Below are 22,580 nucleotides of genomic sequence, written 5' to 3'. Positions count from 1 at the left end.
GGTGTAATAATAATATTAGCAAACACCTCCAATTGGAAATATAGTATAGTTCTTCTGATTCGATATGTCACATACTCCTTGTGCAGGGCTTTGCAGTAGCTTAGATATCCATGGTTACGACCACGACCAACTAACTATCACTATATGAATGGCTGTAACCATGGATATCTAATCTACTGTAAAGCCCAGCATATGGAATAAACGGCATAGCTAATCAGAAGAATTGTACTACATTTTTAATTGAAGGTATTTTCTAATATTATTATTATTTCTATGCCTACTAAATATTTGGATAGGAGCTTGGGGATGGCATGGTCTTCAATGAAGGAGGTGTCTCTTACTTCTCCCCAAGCAAAAAGCCAATTTAGCTAAGGAGAAGCCTTTCTTCTATGAGCGATAGCTGCAGAAGAAATGTAGTTTAGCCTGATGGCCATTCACATATGGATGACTTGAATATGCTAGATCGGAAGCAGCTCTTATATAGCAGCTCGGCATTGAGGCTTGATTAGGATTGTCCACAGCTCTTGTAGAGCATGTAGGCAGGAGTTGCCTTGCTTAATGTACTGTATACCATTTTCTAGTAAAAGAGGGTTTTATAAGAAAATAAAAATTGTAAATCCACAAGGCTAGAAAGAGACTTATTTAGATATATAATCAAGCTGGCATTTTGTAAGCAAGTCTTAATTAACTGTGCATTGTGGTAAGACGCAGCACATAATGAATTTAATGTGCCTCTTAATGAATTTGGCACATCCTTCAGCTGCCTTGCACCACTGCCAGGAATGTTTCTACAGCTATGGACTGGAGTGCATATTTTGGATCATTTATGCAACTTTAGTGGCATAAATTATCATTAGTGGGGAATGCGTGGTCACCCCTGTACCACCCCAGCTCCAACGACTTCTAAAAGTGGGCAGAGCTTGGCCGGGGACTGCTGTAAAAATGCTAAAAAGTCTTTCACTTGTGACGTTTCATGTTTTTTATCCCAGTATTTTGCCAAAAACACCTTGTTGAATTGGACCGATTTTTTTGCACTAAGGAGTTATTATGATGTTTAACTCAATGTGGTAACATGCTTGTCAATCATAGTTCTAATTGCCATGTGTATTCTTTCTTCTTCAGCCTTGAAGTAGCTGTCAAGTGTCCAGCCTGCCACAGTCTCAAGCACACAAACACTAGCTCATCTTACAGGCAGGGTTGAAGGTGATATGTATTAATGAGATTGACAAGAAGACGGCAAACAAAAAATCATCCCCTGCATACCAAGAGGCGACTGCATAGATACAAAGGGAATAGGTGTCAGGAAACATCAGATATTTAAATACTTCCTCTTTATAATGTCCATTTTGGAAAAAAATAGGGAACTGCATAAAAATGATTTGTCATCATTAGGAACAGGAGTCACCTACGCTAAAGTTTCTGCCAGCTAACTCTGCTCTGTTATGCAATCTGTCCTGGTTCTATCTTTATATCAGTAATGTTATGGGACCACAGTTTCTGCAATTCGCCTAAATACTTCCTCCCAGATTGCTGCTATCCTACAATCTATGGTTTACAACCTTTTTCAGGTCAGGAGGAAACCCCAAAACCAACAAGAGACCTCACTAGAAGGAGGATTAGGAAGCCTTATCTTCTAAGACTACTTTCACACATCCATTTTTCGCCGTCAGGCGCAATCCGGCTAATTAAAAAAAAAAAACAACCTTTTTTTCGCATAGACTTGTATTAGCGCCGGAATGTGCCTGATGGCCTTACGTTTCGTCCGTTTTTCACCGGATCCGGCAAAAATTGTGGTTCCGGCGGCCGGACAAAACGGACAGAGGAACGTTTTTTGTGTCCGGTAAAAAAATGGACAGCGTCTGATCCGGCGCCATCCGGCTTTTTCTATAATGAAAGCCTACGGTGCCGAATCCGTCAAATGCAGGAATCCGGCTACGGATTCCAGTTTTGAAACTGAACATGCCCAAATTTAAGAATTTTCCAGTCTGGTGTCTCTCTCTCTCGCTCCAGAAACATACCTGTTCCAATCAGCCAGAACAGCTACATGGATCCGGCAGAAATCCTGATCCGTCACATCAGGTTTTTCACTATTTTCGACGGATCTGGCGATCCATCACAACGCCGGATTAAGCCTGACGGCAAAAACCGGATGTGTGAAAGTAGCCTAAGATGATATTAGTAGTTCTGTTTATACCAAAGTTTTCCCTAATTTGCCTATATAGCGCAAAATCCAGCCCAGAATCCCAACACATGCTTTTCTTCGCAGAGTTGCCTGACTTTCTTACTTTTCTCCTTACTCATATCTCTTTGTAGGATGCCGTTTGACAAGCTTGCATGGTGGTCCCACTGCATTTCTAATAACATAATCACTGCAGTTTTTTAACGTCAATATTGCGATTTTAACCTAGGTGATTAAAACTTCACATCCTATATATAAGTTTTTGTGAGCACTGGAATACTAGACAGGGGTCAGATTATCAAATATTCAAAATTATTAGTGATTAATGGGAAATAATGTAGTGCTTATAACATCTACTACATCCTTGTGCCCTTCTAAAAAGATGGATACTACCAGAACAAAAATCCATTTTAACTCTGTTTCAGTCATTGTACTCTATGGATCCTTCAGGAGTTCTGCATGAATCTGTTTTTTTCAGGTACTTAGATGTAAAGAAGGTGCAAAATGCAATGTGAATGGCCCCTTAGTCATAGGATTTTTAAAATTTATGATTATGGCTCTTCTGCTTTTGGTCCTATGAATTTTTACACAATGGTGCAGTTTTGTATTGAATATACAGAATGTTATTGGTTGCATGTAATGGTTGTAGAAAGTTCAAAAACATCCAGAAGACAATCGGTCAGTAACATATTGTTACTTAAAGGGAATCTGATAGCAAGTTTTTGCTATTTAATCTGAGGACAGCATGAGGTAGGAGTTAAAACATTGAACTCAACTATGTGTCACATGTCAGCACTGTGTGCTGCGGTTTACTTTCAATTAATGTTTTATCACCCGGTGATTATCATTGCCCGGAATACATCAGTGCATGAGACCTGGTCTGACTCCGCCCCTTCTGTGATAAGCAGCTGTCTATAGACAATATACACAGAGAGCCTGGTGTGGGCGGAGTTAGCTTTCTCAGCTCTGCTTCATGCTGCATCTAAAAACTCTGATTGTGTCAGAACTGCTGTACCTAGTGATCTAAATGTTATATCCTTGGATTCACGGTCTATTTGCCTACATCATGTTGCTCTCAGATGAGGTAGCAAAAACCTGCTGACAGATTCCCTTTAAGTGAGTCATTTTTCACCGCTCATCACCCCATCTGCTTTATGTCGGAGTGGACTGGAATATTTTAGCTTCATCACCTTTACACTGCAAGCCACTGCTGTCACTGCCAATGTGTTGTGCTAATAGGGGGTACATTGCTTACCAGTCTTCAGTCACACATTCCAATGAATGTGGCACTCTCTCAAGTGCTACAGTGTTAAAAGCTTTTGGGAAATCTAAGGATGCAGTATTTGCTACTTGAAGCAGACCTGACTTAGTCTCAAATCCCAGTTGAATTTACAATTTATTATGCCTTGGTATATTCTGACATCAGTACTGTATGCGTAAAGACAAAAAGCTGCCATTTTTACATGTTCGGTCTTGGGATCATTCAATCTCTCACATCAAACAGTGAAATAAATTGATTAATATAAGATACTAGTCTCCAATAAGACAACTGGCACTTGGATTATGCCAACAAATATGCTTTCATGTGTCATACAATTTCTTAGATGGGATTAATAGGTTTGTTCCACGAGTAACCGGCAGACATGTGATGCTAAACTTTTATTATGCCTACTCTTGCAGATAATCTAGCAGGTGTTGAACAGAAAAATCATTATTAATGTTCCTCTGTGAAGTTTGTTAACATGTCAATTACCAACAATGCCATTCACAGAAGCGCTAATGCAATTGTTTTCTAGGAACTCAGGTCATTCCCGTGTTTGGATGCTTCTGGCTTAAACGCAGACAATTTATAGTGGCTTCTAATTTTACACAAAAGGGCGGCCAGGCTTTTCCAAGAAAGTATTCTGAGCAACATTATTAAAGTGCAGCTAACACACGTATTTCAAACTTAATGCATTAGCCCCATGTATTTGCATTGTATTTGCATTTTCTGATTTTGTATTTTAACTATTTTAAAATGTGATTAATATAGCAAATGAATGAACCACCTAAATTACCAGGTAAGACTCTGTTCACATTGCATTTGAGCCTTCCTTCATTTGCTGATATATACTCTGACATATATTCCTGTATAAGCGTCAACCATAGAAAAATGTAAAAAAAAAATATTTTTACTGAATGTCATATAATGTAATTTACTCAAAATCATATAAAAGAAATAATTTTCAAAGAGTTCTTGTCTACAGCCTCAATGTAGACGTTTGTGTCACTATGGTTTCTGACTTCGAACAAATGGATGCAGGAGTTATGGTGATATTTGGCTGCCCTATACTTTTTGCTAACAAACTTAATGCAGAACAGGTGGAGTGGGGTATGATTGCAGGTTCAGACTACATGAAGTTTGTTTGTAATCTGTTACTATGGAAACATATTTGTCTGCATAGACAAAGAATAGGACATTTTTAATTAAGACTATTTGGAAAGACCTCTCATTTTAGGCGCATTGAAACAATTTCAAATAATGGTTGCAAAGGTGTAAAAAGAAGTTACGCAGGAATGAAATAATGCCTGGAACTATACTTCGCTTTTTTATAGGCCCTCTTCTTGAACAAAAAAAATTACAGAGATGTTTACCTACCTAGGCCTCCAAACAAACGCAGGATGCAGTGGACCCATATAGTTAAGATGGCAGCAACAAAGGTGCAGAAATACCGATGAGGCAACCACTCACAGCCTACCAATCCAATGGAGGGGGTGGCTGCTTGGTATATTACTGCACATAAGAGACTTGTATGTGGCGCTGTTCACACAATGGAAATGCACAGCACCCAGGTTAACAGCCTATTAGTTATGCTCTTCTATTAGATCAGGCGGGCTGCCCAGAGCTATCAAAATGCATCCCATGTGAACAGACACCACAATTTACAAGACCAAATGGGCCCAACTGCACCCCCCAAAAAAGTGAAAAAACACATATAAAAAACATGTGGGGTATTAGATAATATTTTGGCCAAAATACGCAAGCTTATAACCCACGTCATGGATCTCCACGTTTACGAGTCCTAACACTAACAAATATAGCACAAAAAGAGGATTTAAAGATCCTAAAATAATTCTAAAGAATACTAGCAAAAAAGCAGAGATCCTTACCTGCCCAGGCCTCCAATCAAATGCACGATCAGGATGCAGTGGATCCATATAGTTAAGATGGCAGTAACACATGTGCAAGAATACCGATGAGGCAACCGCTCACAATCTTTAAATCCTCTTTTTGTGCTATATTGGTTATTGTTAGGACTCGTAAGTGTGGGGACCCATGACGTGGGTTACGAGCTTGCATATTTTGGCCAAAATATTAACTAATACCTCACATGTTTTTTATAAGTGTTTTTGCACTTTTTTGGGGTGCAGTTAGGCCCATTTGGCCTTGTAAACTGTGGTGTTTGTTCACATGGGGTGCATTTGGATAGCGCTGGGCAGCCCGCCTGATCTAATAGAAGGGTGTCAGTAATAGGCTGTTAACCTGGATGCTGTGCATTTACATTGTGTGAACAGTGCCACATACAAGTCTTTTATGTGCAGTAATATGCCAAGCAGCCACCCCCTCCATTGGATTGGTAGGTTGTGAGTGGTTGCCTCATCGGTAATTCTGCTGTTGCTGTTGCTGCCATCTCAACCACATGGGTCCACTGCATCCTGATAGTGCATTTGTTTGGAGGCCTAGGTAGGTAAACATCTCTGCCTTTTTGCTAGTAATGTTTGAATTTTTGGAGGATCTTTAAATCCTCTTTTTGTGCTATATTTGTTAACAAAACAAATTACCAGCACCATGAAGAAGTCAAGACAAAGACACTTTACTGCCAGGTTGCATGAAAAACATTAGACCGCAGTGAACACTGATATTTTGTTCTAAACCAGACAGCTACATTAAGTGCCTAGGTTAAAAAAAACCACAATTTTTAAAACCTCAGACCAGACCCTTTTAAAATAAGACCTCTGATCACTATACAAAATCTTTGACTGTGTCTATTATACAACACTGTTACTATCAAAATCCAATTATACCAAGACTTATGTTTCCAATACCAATACTATATCATGTCCAAATATTACTTCCAGGCTAAAAACATAAATAATAACCAAATAGTGACTAAATAATATTACCATACTTGCAAAGTGGACAACTCTAAACAGATTTGGGAATGGGTTGTAGTTACACGACCAAGCTGTGTGTAGAAGGCTGACATCATTAGCCTGTTGTGAGTACCCTTAAGGCTACAAACTTAAACCAGTTTGTGATTTAATATAGTTTTGAATCCAAAATAAATGATTAACCATTGTCTCAGGAAGAACCCAGGTTGCTTAATCCAGCAAGACCATAAGCTCAACAGCGGTCAACATGGCTGCTACTGATGAAGTGGTATGGCACCCTACGTGCACCACCCTGAAAGCACACCATAGGAAAAACTGTCTTACACCATGAGAAAATGTCAATAGAACTCCAATGAACAATCTGAGATTTAAGGAAATATAACCATTATGAAGTTGATCAAAAATCCTCAAATTATTAAAACTGTTCCAAAACTCATTTATCAACTTTAGGCCAGGTTCACACATCTCTGTTCTGCAGTCTGAGTACAGATCATGATGCATGGACCAGCCATGGGTCTCCGGACCCTACCTCGGCAGACCCATATATAATTATGAGGATATCCAGTTTAGGTAAACAGATCTGCTCCAGTCAATGTAAACAAGAATGTGTGAATCCTAGGTTCTTGAGGAAGAAAATTCTTTAAGCGGTTATATGGAACTCATTACTTTTTATTACTTTTGCATATTGGGCTAACTACCTGCCTGTTCTGTCCATCAGCCGATATCTGCTGGCTCAGAGCAGTCACGGACCATTGCTGCCGGCAATATTGCAGCTTCCGCTGATGTTACGTCGACAGAACAGGGTTTTCTCTTCCTATCTGCTCTGTTGATCGGAGGTCTTTGCCAGTGTCATGCTGATTAACAGCCGGCTCCCTGCAGTTAGGCAGCGGGGAGCAAGTTTTCAATCAACATGAAGCCGGCAGTCACATCCCATCAACAGAGCAGACCAGAAGAGGAAGAGCTTCTCTGTTGATGAGCGTTGAAGTGAAGGAAGGAAATCACCGGCTGAGCTGGAAGAGATTGTCCCAGTGAAGAACAGACAGGTAGTTAATAATCAGTTCTCATCCACATACACATAAGTAATAAAAGTCCTGGATAACCCCTTTAAGCCTGTACAAAGGCTAACAGTGAGGAAGTTCAATAACCATTTTATGAACTAAATTTTTTAAAAACACATGGAGGAAGTTAATATTTTGAAACAAAAAAAATCTATAGTACTATACTAGTTCACGGCAAACCTTGCTTTTGCAGTGTTAATATATCTGATGTGCAAATCTACTATATAATTGTCTAAGGGTCACTTCCGTCTGTCCTTCTGTCTTTCTTTCTTTCTGTCTGTCGCGGATATTCATTGGTCGCGGCCTCTGTCATGGAAATCCAAGTCGCTGATTGGTCGTGGCAAAACGCCCACGACCATTGCCACAACCAATCAGCGACGAACACAGTCCGGCGGCAAAATGGCCACTCTTTCCTCCCTGCAGTCAGTGCCTGCTCCATACTCCCCTCCAGTCAGCTCTCACACAGGGTTAATGCCAGCGTTACCGGAGCGCGGTATAACGCACTCCAGTTACGCAGCTATTAACCCTGTGTGACCAAGTTTTTACTATTGATGCTGCGTATGCAGTATCAATAGTAAAAAGATCTAATGTTACAAATAAGAATAATAAAAAAAAGGTTATTCTCACCCTCCGACGTCGCGCCGTCCTTGCCAGTGAAAGCGGCAGGTTCCGGTGCCAAGGATGCTATGCAAGAAGGCCCTTCCTTGACGTCACGGTCATGTGACCGCGATGTCATCACAGGTCCTGCGCGCATATCAACACTGGGACCGGAAGCTGCCGCGTGCACCGCACACCGGCGCCAGGACTTCAAGGGGCCTTCGGAGGGTGAGTATATATTTATTTTTTATTTTAAGTCTTTTTTAACCACGCATATAGTGCCCACATTGCTATATACTACGTGGCCTGTGTTACATACTGCGTGGGCTCTGTTATATACTACATCTCTGTGCTATATACTAACGTGGCTATGTTATATACTGCGTGGCTGCTATATACTGCGTGGGCTGTTATATATTACGTGGCCAGTGTTATATACTGCGGGGGCTGTGCTAAATACTGCGTGGCTGCTATGTACTGCGTGGGCTGTGCATGGGCTGTGTTATATATTATGTGGTTAGTGTTATATACTGCGGGGGCTGTGCTATATACTGTGTGGCTGCTATATACTGCGCGGGCTGTGCTATATATTACGTGGCCAGTGTTATATACTGCGGGGGCTGTGATATATATTACATGGCCAGTGTTATATACTGCGAGGACTGTGCTATATACTGCGTGGGCTGTGCTATATATTACTTGGCCAGTGTTATATACTGCGGGGGCTGTGCTATATATTACGTGGCCAGTGTTATATACTGCGGGGGCTGTGCTATATATTACATGGCCAGTGTTATATACTGCGAGGGCTGTGCTATATGCTGCGTGGCTGCTATATACTGCGTGGGCTGTGCTATATATTACTTGGCCAGTGTTATATACTGCGAGGGCTGTGCTATATACTGCGTGGCTGCTATATATTGCGTGGGCTGTGTTATATACTGCGTGGCCACTGTTATATACTGCGTGTCCTGTATTAACGCAGCGGGTATTCTACAATATGTATGTATGTATATAGCAGCCACATAGTATATAGCACAGGCCACGTAGTATTTGTCTGCTATATACTACATGGCTCCTATATACTACGTGGCCTGTGCTATATACTATGTGGCTGCTATATACATACATACATATTCTAGAATACCCGATGCGTTAGAATCGGGCCACCATCTAGTACTGAAATAATTACTAAAGGAGAAAAATCAACCAGTTTTTCCCAATAAAATCATTGAATGTATTGTAGGAGCGATGGGGCTGTGTAATGCAGTAAAGTCTCCAAACCACTTGTTGAAAAGCAACTGATTTCAACAGCATTTTTCAGGTACACTGACCTTCTCCAGGAGGTGGTGGAATCACAGTGCTCTCTCTAAGTTTTCCCTCTGCAACAAATAAAAGTTTATCATCTTAAAACATAGAAATGCTCTTATATTCAGCAAAATATGTTATCGTGACTTCATAAGATTATATTATGACAAAGCATTTTATACATAACTAATAACTATTATCTTTAGAAAAACAGAAACTGTTTCAATTCATAGTCCAAAGATCAAACTAGACACATTTCTCTCATTTTATATATGTGACATAAAATATAATTAAATTCATGTGATAGGTGTAATGTCATTTGGTAAACCACTGCCAAAACCAATACTTAATCCTGTAAAGGGAACCTGACATGAGGATTTTATATCTCAAACTAATGGCAGGGACTTTCATGCTGATTAAATTGCTACCATGCTTATAGAAATTAATTTTGCAGTTTTTGAGACATAATATGCAAATGAGCTGCAAGTGCTTTGTGGTCGTCTAATGCACTTGCAGGTGTCCTGCCTCCTGGGTTGAACTGGCAAATCACTCTTGTTTCAGTGACCTACTCTCCCTACTGAGATCTCTGGCCAGTGCTGTCAGCGCCTAGGGCATTGTATGGGCAGACCTTCATTCTTGAGATGATATGGAACCCAGCAATGAGACTGCCAATGAGAAGAAGTATCACCAACCTGTGGCTTGGTAATACATCTCGTTTGCCAACCAACCTCTTTAACAGTTGTAGAGAAGGCTGATAAATACAGTACACGCCACACTATAGCCCTAACTTGCACACTGGACACACTAATACATGATTGCCCACAACTGTACTACATTACGTAATGTGTTAAGGAGTAAATCTGGTGAAAAGGTGATTTTTGTCCATTTTCTGGCAACCGTTGATGCTATTTTATGACCAAAAAACACCCCTGGACGAAGCATTTCCATGCGAAACGCGCGTCGGGTGTGGTGGGTCCCCGGGTCTATTCTAGTGGTAACTATACTTATATACTGTTTATTTATCTATGCTTAAAGTGTATATATTTTGAATCTGTTTTTGTGTTAGATTTTCCAGCCCAGGTTGTAGTGCTCTCTAGTTTAATATGTGCATTACATTGCACTAGTTTAGATTAGCTGAACATAGCACTTGCACTATTGCACAGTTGCACTTTATTACTTCTCATTATGTATTTTGTGTACGGTTATTTATTATGAATATATTACCCTGGGCTGTGCAATAACAGTGTTTACATTATATTATATATACTGTTACTGAGTCTGACCCGTGTTGTCCCACCATTTTTTCTGCACTGGTGGCCATTATCATGTTTTTATATTTATGTATGTTTGTCTTCAATAAACTTTATTATATTTTACTAATATTTTTTGTCTTCTAGTGAAGGTTTTTTCTCTTGGTTTCTATTTTATGACCAGAATGATTTTGAGAGATGCCAGCTGAAGGCAGATATCGGCAGAAAAGTCATTCGGCTTTGTTGGATTTTTTTTACTGCTTTATGGTGCCATCGCTGAAAAGTTATTTATGCCAATTGATCTGCTTATCATTAAATAAAATGCCCAGATTAGTTCTCAGATCACAGAAAAAACAGTCCCAATTGTTGAAGTGTTCCAGAGTTATTACCACCTAAAGGGACACCGATCAGATTTTAAAAAATTTGGCCTGGTCACTAAGGGGTTAAATGCTCCTTCGGAATAGAACAATGTCTGTGCATGCACACCACCGCTTCATTGCTTTTCTTTAGGACTTTCCACGCTCTAATGACTAAAATTTCCTAATGTTTCCATTGATTAAAAAGGGCTCAATAACAGCAGTAGTTTGTAGCAGAATATTTTTAGGCTGTTATACATTTTTGTGTTTTTCTGTAATTTTCTCTTTTCATGTTATTTCAGAAATAGTCATTACTTCCTGGTTTGACACTAAAGAAAGTGCTGTCATGGGCTGCCATGTGGTAACAAGGTGTGACAAGTAGTGTCAGCGTGATGCTGACAGCAGTATGTTAGTTTATCTGTGGTGACACTGTGAACACGCTTACCTAAACCTTACTGCTGTCAGCATATTGGCCACTTATAGCTACGCTACATGTGCCATGGCATAATGGCAGGATAAGGCATGATTTTGTGTGCACACGTCACGTGCAGCAGTCTCGCAGTAATGCGAACACAGTGTTACATTTCTGTCTTCATAATGGTACAGCATCTTGGAATCTCCACACTTTTATTTGGAGGAATTTATGGCTATGTACTTTATTTTTCCAAGCTTAAAGGGGGTTTCCACTATCCAGTTGTATGTAACATTGTTTCTTTGGCTGGGTAGGAGGTTGAGCCATGGTTGCTCCTTGTTGTGATGAGACTTTCCTCAAAATACATGCCACCGTTACAGCTAGTAAACAGAGACAGAAGCAGCAGCGGAGAGGCGGTGCTGGACCCAGGAAAGGTGAGTACATCTATGTTTGTTGTTTTAGAGGTACGGAAGATAAAACTTGATACTGGAAAACCACTTCAAATCTTAGAACTTAAAAATTACACAAGCTTACATAAATTTGCCACAGATTTTACTTTTTGTTAACCTACTGCAAAATCAGAACTTCACACAGGGTGGGCTTACAACATAATCCACAATGGAGAAAAACCTGCCATATCTGAATCTTTCTGATGTTGAAATGAACCCTACAATTACAGGAGGTAGATGATAACTGTCAGTGTGGTGTGGGTCCCAGTGCAGAGACTTGTCAAAGTCATAGTCTAGCCCCAGCCTAAATGTTACAAATCTGGTATTCATTTTCAGCGCTATACCTACACTTTGTAACCTGACCTTACATTACTCCGTGCTATATAAAGCTTTGCCATTTTGGTTGTTTATTATAATACGTATATTAGTTTTGTTATATTATTATATCTGATGCTTTTGCATACTATATTGTGATGCTTAAGAACCTAACTAAAGGGTTTCCTGCTGCTCGAAAATTATGTGCTCATTTTCTCTGCAGTGCCTCCACAGGCAAAATGAAGTATTACAAAGTATCTTGTTAAAATCAATAGCTACAGAGAGATATAGTCTTTGCCAATGTTCACCATTCTGACCTACAGCTAATCTAATGGTGCTGATGAGAGAATTCACCGCTGGTAAGTCAGAAATCATACAAACCTCGGGGCCAAAGATGATGTGGATATTTAGTAAATCATATGATGGCCCCTGTCTAAAAAGCTTCTCAGCAACTGCAACCTTAAGATCTTTAGAAGGCATTCATGGAATAACAGTTGGATGGTAATTTTAAGAACGCTAATAAAAGGGTTGTGTCTGTCCAAAAAACTATCTATCTATCTATCTATCTATCTATCTATCTATCTATCCCATATCTATCTATCTATCTATCTATCTATCTATCTATCTATCTATCCCATATCTATCTATCTATCTATCTATCTATCTATCTATCTATCTATCTATCTATTCCATATCTATCTATCTATCTATCTATCTATCTATCTATCTATCTATCTATCCCATATCTATCTATCTATCTATCTATCTATCTATCTATCCCATATCTATCTATCTATCTATCTATCTATCTATCTATCTATCCCATATCTATCTATCTATCTATCTATCTATCTATCTATCTATCTATCCCATATCTATCTATCTATCTATCTATCTATCTATCTATCCCCTATCTATCTATCTATCTATCTATCTATCCCATATCTATCTATCTATCTATCTATCTATCTATCTATCTATCTATCTATCTATCTATCCCATATCTATCTATCTATCTATCTATCTATCTATCTATCTATTTATCTATCTATCTGTCTATCCCATATCTATCTATCTATCTATCTATAGAGGGCTTCTATACCCTCTCTTTGTGTTGGCACGTGATAGAGGTGGCTTGCTCTCTGGTTCAGTTCTTTAGGTAAACCATCCTTTCTTATTTCCCAGGACAACCTCTTTAAGAAGGCTGGGGAGGTTTTTTTTGCAGATATAACCACAAAAAGTGCACCGGTACTTTTTTTTTTTTACAAATATGTGTTTTGGATTGTATCCATTCCATACCTTCTTTAAAGCCAGCTTTTGCTTTAGCGTCTCCTCTCACAACTGAAAACTCCTCCTGATGGGTGACTTTATTATCAACGATTACTGTACGCTTTGTGTGCTCTGTTTGGCTGACTGTTTTTTCTGTTTTTCCGTCCTGCTGCCATTTCAGTTGCACCCCAGTCTTGACCGTCTGGCTTGTGATCTCAGTTCTACTTCCACCTGCTACATGAACAGTCTTTTGTTGGTCAGTGAAAGTAGATCCTGAAATATAAAAAGAAAGACCTTGTCTTGCCTACAGAAGGGACAGAGCTGTGTTTTCACAAGCTTTTTTTCAGTACTATATTTAGATGATATAAGCGTCAAGAGGATTGTCTGCTCTATTAGTCTTTATGACAGGTGCAGCATAGACAAGTGCCAAATTCACTTTTTCATGGCGGCTATTCTGATAGATACCCTGATGTAATTACCGGGTAGCTCAGACAGGGTTGTTCTATATAAACGCTCCTTGTCTTGTGATCTTTGTGACAAAAATTGTTATAATGAGAGTTGTTAGTATGCATTTATATGAATGTATTAATTTTAGCTTGTCTTTTTTATTGTTATGCAAGGACAATTTGCGTGGAACAGTAAACTATTTAAATGTCAATCTATTTCATCTCCATTGGAATATGTAATCAAAAAAACTCCATGATGAGTGCATTTTTTCCCACGTTTATTAAGACTGACTTTCAAACTACAGCTTAAAAAAGTTTGTTGGAATAAATTGCTTCAAATTTAGTTTACGATTTATACATCTTAATTAATTATCAATTATATTTTAGACTATTCTAAAGTCACAAAAAAATCTATGTCTTCTATGTGCAAGCATAGATTTTGTACTGTTTTATGACTTTAATATTAATAAATCTGTCAAAGAGTTGCAGGCCATTCCCACTACTACTAAACCACACCAACAATATTAGTGAACCATATCCTTCTATTTACTTTTCAAGACTGACCAAGTAAAGCCATCAATTTATGAACTAGAAGTTTGTAATATAAATTCATTATTGCAAAATTTTACATAGAAAAAAAATAATATTAAAAATGGTATTAATGAAACATCAACTCATCATGCAAATAATAACCCTAACCCCCAAACAAATAATAAAACTCCTTCAACACATCATGTAAGCCAACATGATACCATTAAACATGCAACTAAGTCTTGATATGGCTTTTGTGCTATTTTTTGATCAAAAAACAGTATTACTAAAAACTTTGTGTTATTTAAATGCATTTTTTGCTTTTTTACTTAGTTACATCAGGGTTTTTGCTTACTTTTTTCTCTTGTAGGTTTTAATATGTTGTGGCCAATGTGAACATGCATTTAACCTCTGCATGTGTACCAACTCAAGTTCAGCTCAATTTTTGTGTTTTTTTTTCTCTGTATTGTTGCATTCTGTGCAAGCCAGGCTGCGGCCTCCCTGTTTCTGAGCTAGAGATTATATATAAGGCTTCCACAGTCTAGTGTTTCACTGGTTGGGCCCAGTCCTTTTGTCTGCCCTTATTGACACTGAGGTCAACATTGACACATGGTAAGGTTTTAATATTAGACAGTGTAGGACTGTCCCGATCAGAGTTACCTTCACGAGGTGGGATGGCTTTTCTGCTATTTTTTTTTTATCAAAAAACAGTATTACTAAAAACTCTGTGTTATTTAAATGCACTTTTGCTTTTTTACTTAGTTCCATCAGGGTTTTTGCTTACTTTTTTCTCTTGTAGGTTTTAAGTCTTGATATGGCTCTGTAGACTGAACAATTAAACAGCTATGGGTCTTGAAGCAAAATAATGAAAATAATTGTCCTGAAGGTAGAAAATAGCTCCTTAAGGCCATGTTCACACGCTGCGGGTTCCTCTGCGGGTTAATCCCGCAGCGGAATTGAAAATCTGCAGGGCAAAACCGCTGTGGTTATCCCTGCAGATTTATCGCGGTTTGTTCCGCGGTTTCCGCTGCGGGATTACTGCTGTACTATTGATGCTGCATATGCAGCAATATGCAGCAATATGCAGCATCAATAGTAATGTAAAAAATAATAAAAATTGGCTATACTCACCCTCTGACGTCGCGATCTCCCCGGCGCTGCAAGCGGCTGTGCCGACAAGGACCTTCGTGACGTCACGGTCATGTGACCGCGGCGTCATCACGGTCATGTGACCGCGACGTCACCACAGGTCCTGTTCGGCACAGCAACTGAGACCGGATGGCCGCGGGCAGCGCTGAGAGGTGAGTATAGCTTCATTTTTTATTTTAATTCTTTTTTTTACACTATTTTATGGTTCCCAGGGCCTGGAGGAGAGTCTCCTCTCCTCCACCCCGGGTACCACCCGCACATTATCCGCTTACTTCCCGCAACGTGGGCACAGCCCCATGCGGGAAGTAAGCGGTTCAATGCATTCCTATGGGTGCAGAATCGCAGCGATTCTGCACAAAGAAGTGACATGCTGCGGGTTTTAAACCGCTGCTTTTCTGCGCGGTTTTTCCCGCAGCATGTGCACTGCGGTTTGCGGTTTCCATAGGGTTTACATGTTAATGTAAACGCTATGGAAACTGCTGCGGACCCGCAGCATCAAAATCGCGGCGGTTCCGCGGTAAAAACCGCAGCGTGTGAACATGGCCTTAGGGGGTTGTTAGGAGTTTTTTTTGTGATGGGTCTAAGAACAAACCAGAAGGTAGTTGCCAAATACCTGCCTGTTCTACCCCGCAACATCTCTCTTGGTTCAGGAGGTGATTCTCTGGCCTTATTTTACCTCACATCAGTGGGGCAGCTCTTTCTCTTCTGGTCTGCTCTGTTGATAAGTTATCACTGCCAACATCCTGCTGATTGACAGCCGCATCCCCGCAATTAGGCAGTGGGGAGCCACCTGTCACTCAGCATGACGTCAGCATTGATGCCACATCAACAGAGCAGAGTGTAAGAGAAGAAGTTACTCTGTTGATGCGATGTCACCGAAAAGAAGAAGAATCATCAGGAGGAGAGATCAGTGAATGCTCTGAACCAGAATAGATTGTCGCAAGGCAACTACACTGTGTTCCAAGTTATTATGCAAATTGGATTTAAGTGTCAAAACGATTTAATTGTTTTGTTTTTCAAATAAACTCATGGATGGCATTGTGTCTCAGTGCTCAATGGATCACTGAAATCAATCTTAAACACATGTGATAATTAGTTTTCCAGGTGATTCTAATTAAAGGAAAACTACTTAAAAATGATGTTCCACATTATTAAGCAGGCCACAGTTTTCACGTAACATGGGAAAGAAAAAGGATCTCTCTGCTGCCGAAAAGCATCAAATAGTGCAATGCCTTGGTCAAGGGATGAAAACATTACATATTTCTTGAAAATTTAAGCGTGATCATCTTACTGTTAAGAGATTTGTAGCTGAATATGAGCACAGTCGTGTTCGTGCTGAAAAAGGCATAATGAGGAAGGTTTCTGCCAGGCAAGTTCATCGGATAAAGAGAGTAGCTGCTAAAAAGCCATTACAAACCAGCAAACAGATATTTGTAGCCGCTGATGCCTCTGGAGTCCCTCGAACCTCAAGGTGTAGGATCCTACAAAGGCTTGCTTTGGTTCATAAACCTACTATTCTGCCACGCCTAAACAGTGTTCACAAGCAGAAACGGTTGTAGTGGGCCCAGACATACATGAAGACTAATTTTCAAACAGTCTTGTTTACTGATGAGTGTCGAGCAACCCTGGATGGTCCAGATGGATGGAGTAGTGGATGGTTGGTGGATGGCCACCATGTCCCAACAAGGCTGCAACGTCAGCAAGGATGTGGAGGAGTCATGTTTTGGGATGGAATCATGGGGAAACAGCTGGTAGGGTCCTTTAAAGTTCCTGAAGATGTGAAAATGATCTCTGCAAAGTATATAGAGTTTCTGACTAACAACTTTCTTCCATGGTATAAAAAGCAGAAACATGCCTTGAGGAGCAAAATCATCTTCATGCATGACAATGCACCATCTCATGCTGCAAAGAATACCTCTGAGTCATTGGTTGCTATGGGCATAAAAGGAGATAAACTCATGGTGTGGCCACCATCTTCCCCTGACCTCAACCCTATAGAGAACTTTTGGAGTTTCATCAAGCAAAAGATCTATGAGGGTGGGAGGCAGTTCACATCAAAGTAGCAGCTCTGGGAGGCTATTCTGACTTCATGCAAAGAAATACAAGCAGAAACCCTCCAAAAACTCACAAGTTCAATGGATGCAAGAATTGTGAAAGTGATATCAGAGAAGTGTCCTATGTTAACATGTAACTTGGCCTGTTAGGATGTTTTGGAGTTAAATAGCTTTTTTGTTCACTGAATGTGACCTCTTAATGCTGCAAATTCCACAAATGAGCATTTTCAGTTCTTTAACCCCTTCATGACCTTGGGATTTTCTGTTTTTCCGTGTTCGCTTTTCGCTCCCCTCCTTCCCAGAGCCATAACTTTTTTATTTTTCCGTCAATATGGCGATATGAGGGCTTATTTTTTGCGGGACAAGATGCACTTTTGAACGACATCATTGGTTTTAGCACGTCGTGTACTAGAAAACGGGAAACAAATTCCAAGTGCGGTGAAATGGCAAAAAAAGTGCAATCCCACACTTGTTTTTTGTTTGGCTTTTTTGCTAGGTTCACTAAATGCTAAAAATGACCTGCCATTATGATTCTCCAGGTCATTATGAGTTCATAGACACCTAACATGACTAGGTTATTTTTTATCTAAGTGGTGAAAAAAAATTCCAAACTTTGCTAAAAAAAAAAAAAAATTGTGCCATTTTCCGATACCCATAGCGTCTCCATTTTTCAAGATCTGGGGTCGGGTGTGGGCTTATTTTTTGCGTGCCTACCTGGCGTTTTTAATGATACCATTTCAGTGCAGATACGTTCTTTTGATCGCCCGTTATTGCATTTTAATGCAATGTCGCGGCGACAAAAAAAACGTAATTCTGGCGTTTCAAATTTTTTTCTCACTAAGCTGTTTAGCGATCAGGTTAATGCTTTTTTTATTGATAGATCGGGCGATTCTGAACGCGGCGATACCAAATATGTGTAGGTTTGATTTTTTTTTTATTGATTTATTTTGAATGGGGCAAAAGGGGGGTGATTTAAACTTTTATATATTTTTTAATTTTTTCAAATTTTTTTTAATTCACCAGATCGCTGTTATGCAGCAGAAATTCAGGTGTGCTATGAGCGCCGACCACAGGGTAGCGCTCACAGCAGGCCTGCATCAAAGCACGGTATCTGACCTCGGACGTATTATCCCGTCTGAGGTCAGAAATAGGTTAAAACATATCAAATGTCTAGAAATTCTACTGTGCCTAATAATTTGGAACAGTGCATTTTGAGGTTTTATTAATTTTGGAGATTATGCTGTTATTATTGGGAGGTTTCTTCAATAAAATTTGATGTATACTCTAAAGGGTGATGACTTTTATTAGACTGACTGTCATTTGGACCGACCATTTAGGAAAATCCGAGAAAAATATCATTTGCATAATAATTTGGAACATAGTGTGTAACTGCCTGTAAGTTCTTAGCATCATCACAAAAACGTCTTAAAGTCCCAGATAACGCCTTTCAGGGGTGAAAGAGTTTTTTCATCTTCAAAAATAAAATAGTAAAACGATACACACATAATCATGGTGTTTATCTCCTGCAATTTGGACATCCATACTTTGGACTTGTGGTTATCTACTCATCCCTGAAGCAGAGGACATCATGCATCCTGTTCTTATTGAATTATCTAAATGGGCTTCAAGAGTGCAGAGTTGGGCTGTTTGTGCACAGATCCAAAGGTAAATAGATGGGACATGGGTAGATCTTGTGGCCACTAAGGGACCTGTGAGTTAAAGGAGGGGGTGGCCTTGTGCCGAACAGCACCGCACCCCCATCTGGTGTTACAGTTTCAAAAATATCTGCAGATTGCAGATACAGTTCAACATTACGGTGGAACAGGGATCCATAGGTTTCTTGTTCAACCATTCATTCTGCACGTCTGAGTCTCAGCATAGCAGAATTAATGATATCACTAGATCATGCCTGCTGAGTGGAACTTATGTCCTCACACAGCACAGAGCCGAGTGGTGCATTGGATAAATGGGGCTTAGGAATTTTTATTTTTTTTTCAGACATCCTACTGTGTGGGGATGTTATGGGGGTTTGTGGGGGCTATCAAAGTATATGTGGGAGGGGCAATGAGGGCATCATACTGTGTGGGGAGTCATCCTACTGTGTGAGGGGATCATACTGTGTGTGGGGCATAATAGTGGGGTGCACTGAAATGGCAATTTACTGTGTGTGGGGGGCTGTAGGGTCCAACAAACTATGGACTTCTGTGGGGTGACCATAGTATTGTATTTAGAGCTGTGGGGACCATCATACTGTGTCTGGGGTTTTGAGGCTATCATACTATCTGGAAGGCTGTGAGGACATGGCACCATATAAGGGCCTTTTGGCCCATTATTCTGTGTGGGGGCTATGAGGGCCATCATACTCTGTAGGGGTGCTCTGGGGGGGCATCATACCATATATATAATACTTTGTGTTGGGGGTATTATACTATGAAGAAATGAAGTCAATGTGTGGGACTAATAATGTGTGTGTGTGGGAACTGGGGACATCATACTCTGCCGGGGGCATTCTAGGGGCTTCATACTATGGAATTGTAGAGGCATCATACTTTGCTTGGGGCACTGTGGAGACATCATACTGTTTTGGGAACATCATACGTTTTTGGGGCACTATGAGGTCATCATGTTTTGTTGGGACAATGTGGCAGTATCATAACATGTTGGGGCAATGTGAGGCATCTCAGTTTGCTAGGTGCACTGTTGGGTCATCATAACTGCTTGTGGGGGTACTGTGGGGAAATTCACTGTAGTGGTATCATACTGTGTGTGGAAATATTTTTGTGGTCAACATACTCTATGGGGCCCATTAAAGGAATAAATAATAATGGATGAGAACATTTCAGTGGTTTCACTAGGGACAAAATTACAGTTTACGTGCCACAACACGTCCCTCTCCATTACTTTAAAATGTTGAGAGGTATGCTTCTCTGTGACTGCGCATATGTGCTGTGAACCTGGCAAATCATTTGTTTATTTATTTTTGGAAGGGGGAGAGAGGATGGATCAATTAGAATTTTTGTTTGGCCTCATGATTTCTTTGTGTGCCCTTGGGTAGATCGGTACTGTCTGAAAGCTTAGGGAGGGGCATTGAGGCAGGAATTGGGTATACAATGTCAGAAACCATTGATGCACACTGTATGGACAATGTATGGAAGCAACGTTACGGCCACCACTGTTCGGTGGCACATTCCGAGTGGATGATACTTGAAGCATTGTGACTAGAAATAGTATTGAGGTTACATTTTGGGTTGCCTACTGTGACTTATACTACACAGGGGTATGATATGGTTTATATTTTATGGCTACACAATATGCCTGCCATTAGTTGGCTGACACTGTTTATGGCATTGTATTTGGGGGCGCACTGTGGTTGGAATTTTGTCTGGCAATGCAACACATATATGTACATGTAAAAATTGCAAAGCCAAAGAAAGTTCTGGGGACTGTTATGATCTTTGCATAGAAAGAAAACTGTAGATCAGTGCGGAGGAAAAAAAACATTAACTGTGCAATGCGGACAGGATGGCAGACACTGTAATTGATATACACTTTTCAAATTAATGGTATGAAATTTTGTGTCAAGTCTATTAAGTGTGCCAAAGTACTGCTTGTACTGCTATTCATAGTTCTTCAAAAAATGGTTTGTCTTGTAACAGTTAATCTCTTCTCTTATCCATTATAATTGCACTATATAAGAGGACTTTATTTCAGTGTTCTTAGAGATTCTGACAAGATTAACAAAACAATTCAATAAGGTGAGGCATGTAGTATGGTTGATAATGCAATAATAAGTGTTAAGTCTAACTAGCATCTGCTGCCAGACTTGGAATTGGGATACATTTCCTACCATGGTACCAAGGGGTTTTTGAGAAATACAAAGGGGAAAAGTAAAACAAGAGAAAAGCTGGGCAGGTACCCATAAAAGCTAACCAGATACCAGACCTCATTTTATAGAACCCTTGGACTAATAAAACCAGTCATATGATTGGATTGTGCTAACTTTGAGCACTGGTGGGTGGGACAGTTACTGGCAAACTGTGTTAGGACTCAGCACTTCTTAATGCAAGGGGTAAGTTGTGTCATCTCTGCAATAGGATTTGAAAGTGAGTACACAGCACAGCACAAAATTGATGGCAGGGAAAATGTTTATTTGTGGGGTGCCATGGCATAAGAACGCAACCCCTTGACCATGACTACTGCCATGTGCGCTTTATGGGAGAATGTCACACTACTGAAACAACATTGGATTGTATAGAAGAGCATCTTTCTTCAAAAAAGGGTGCACATTAAGACCCCGATTCATCAAAACTGGATTGAACAACTCTGGTATTCATGAGGGAGTGTGTTGGAGTCAGATGCTCCTGATTCAATAAGTGGGGTGAGCCTGGTCAAAAATCTTACTCCAGTCAATCATAGTAGTTTTGTCACTGGTATGTCAGAAGCTGCAGACAGTCGCACTGCATCTAGCAGCAGAAGGTCTCTGCGTTTGGCCTTGCAGATGCCTTCTTAACCCTTCTGACTCTTGACCCAGTGGCAACCTTTCTACAGCTCTAATTGACACACCTGGACCTGGGAGTTTATAGACTCCCAACCTGCTGCTGGAAATCGCCTGTGATATTTCAATTTCCCCCTGTTGAGTCTTTGAGTTATAGCAGTTGGCTATCTTCCTCGTTCGTGTTTCTGGAGGACGTCTGTGTTACATCTGAGTCTACTGAAGATAATTGTTCCCCTTGTTTGTCTATCCCCCGCTGTCTTTAGTGGTAGTAGGGATTGACTAGTGCTTATCCTGTCCTTCACCATGCAGACCTTAGTGCCAGGGTCAGGCAGGGATTAGGTTCCTGCTCGGTGATAGGTGCAGAACCTATATAAGGACAGTTAGGGCAGACCGGGTGACTTTAGATCTGCCTAGGGGACTCCACTCACCCCTTCCCTAGTGTTGGGCTCCCTTCCCCTCATCCCTCCATATTGCACTTAGTCTTTCCTACACTGTGCATGACAAGTTTGCTACAGCTTGTCATGAATTAGACGAACTGTTGCATCACACCCCCCATTATG

General features: G+C 40.2%; 1 protein-coding gene across 7 annotated transcripts in view; it reads right to left on the bottom strand.

Moving 5' to 3' along the window:
- Nucleotides 1-22,580, bottom strand: part of MYBPC1 (myosin binding protein C1) — a 184,243-nt gene that overhangs the window by 138,361 nt on the left and 23,302 nt on the right. For all 7 annotated transcript variants that reach the window (XM_077265603.1, XM_077265605.1, XM_077265607.1 and 4 more), the window contains exons 2-3: nt 13,376-13,618; nt 9,321-9,368 (exon numbers count right to left, since the gene is read on the bottom strand). In XM_077265603.1, coding sequence (XP_077121718.1) covers nt 9,321-9,368; nt 13,376-13,618 — 291 coding nt within the window. The remainder of the gene's footprint in view (nt 1-9,320; nt 9,369-13,375; nt 13,619-22,580) is intronic.

Source organism: Ranitomeya variabilis, chromosome 5, assembly GCF_051348905.1.
Source record: "Ranitomeya variabilis isolate aRanVar5 chromosome 5, aRanVar5.hap1, whole genome shotgun sequence".
Lineage (NCBI taxonomy): Eukaryota > Metazoa > Chordata > Amphibia > Anura > Dendrobatidae > Ranitomeya > Ranitomeya variabilis.
Note: the sequence above shows the minus strand (reverse complement) of the source record. Positions and strands in the feature narration are given on the sequence as shown.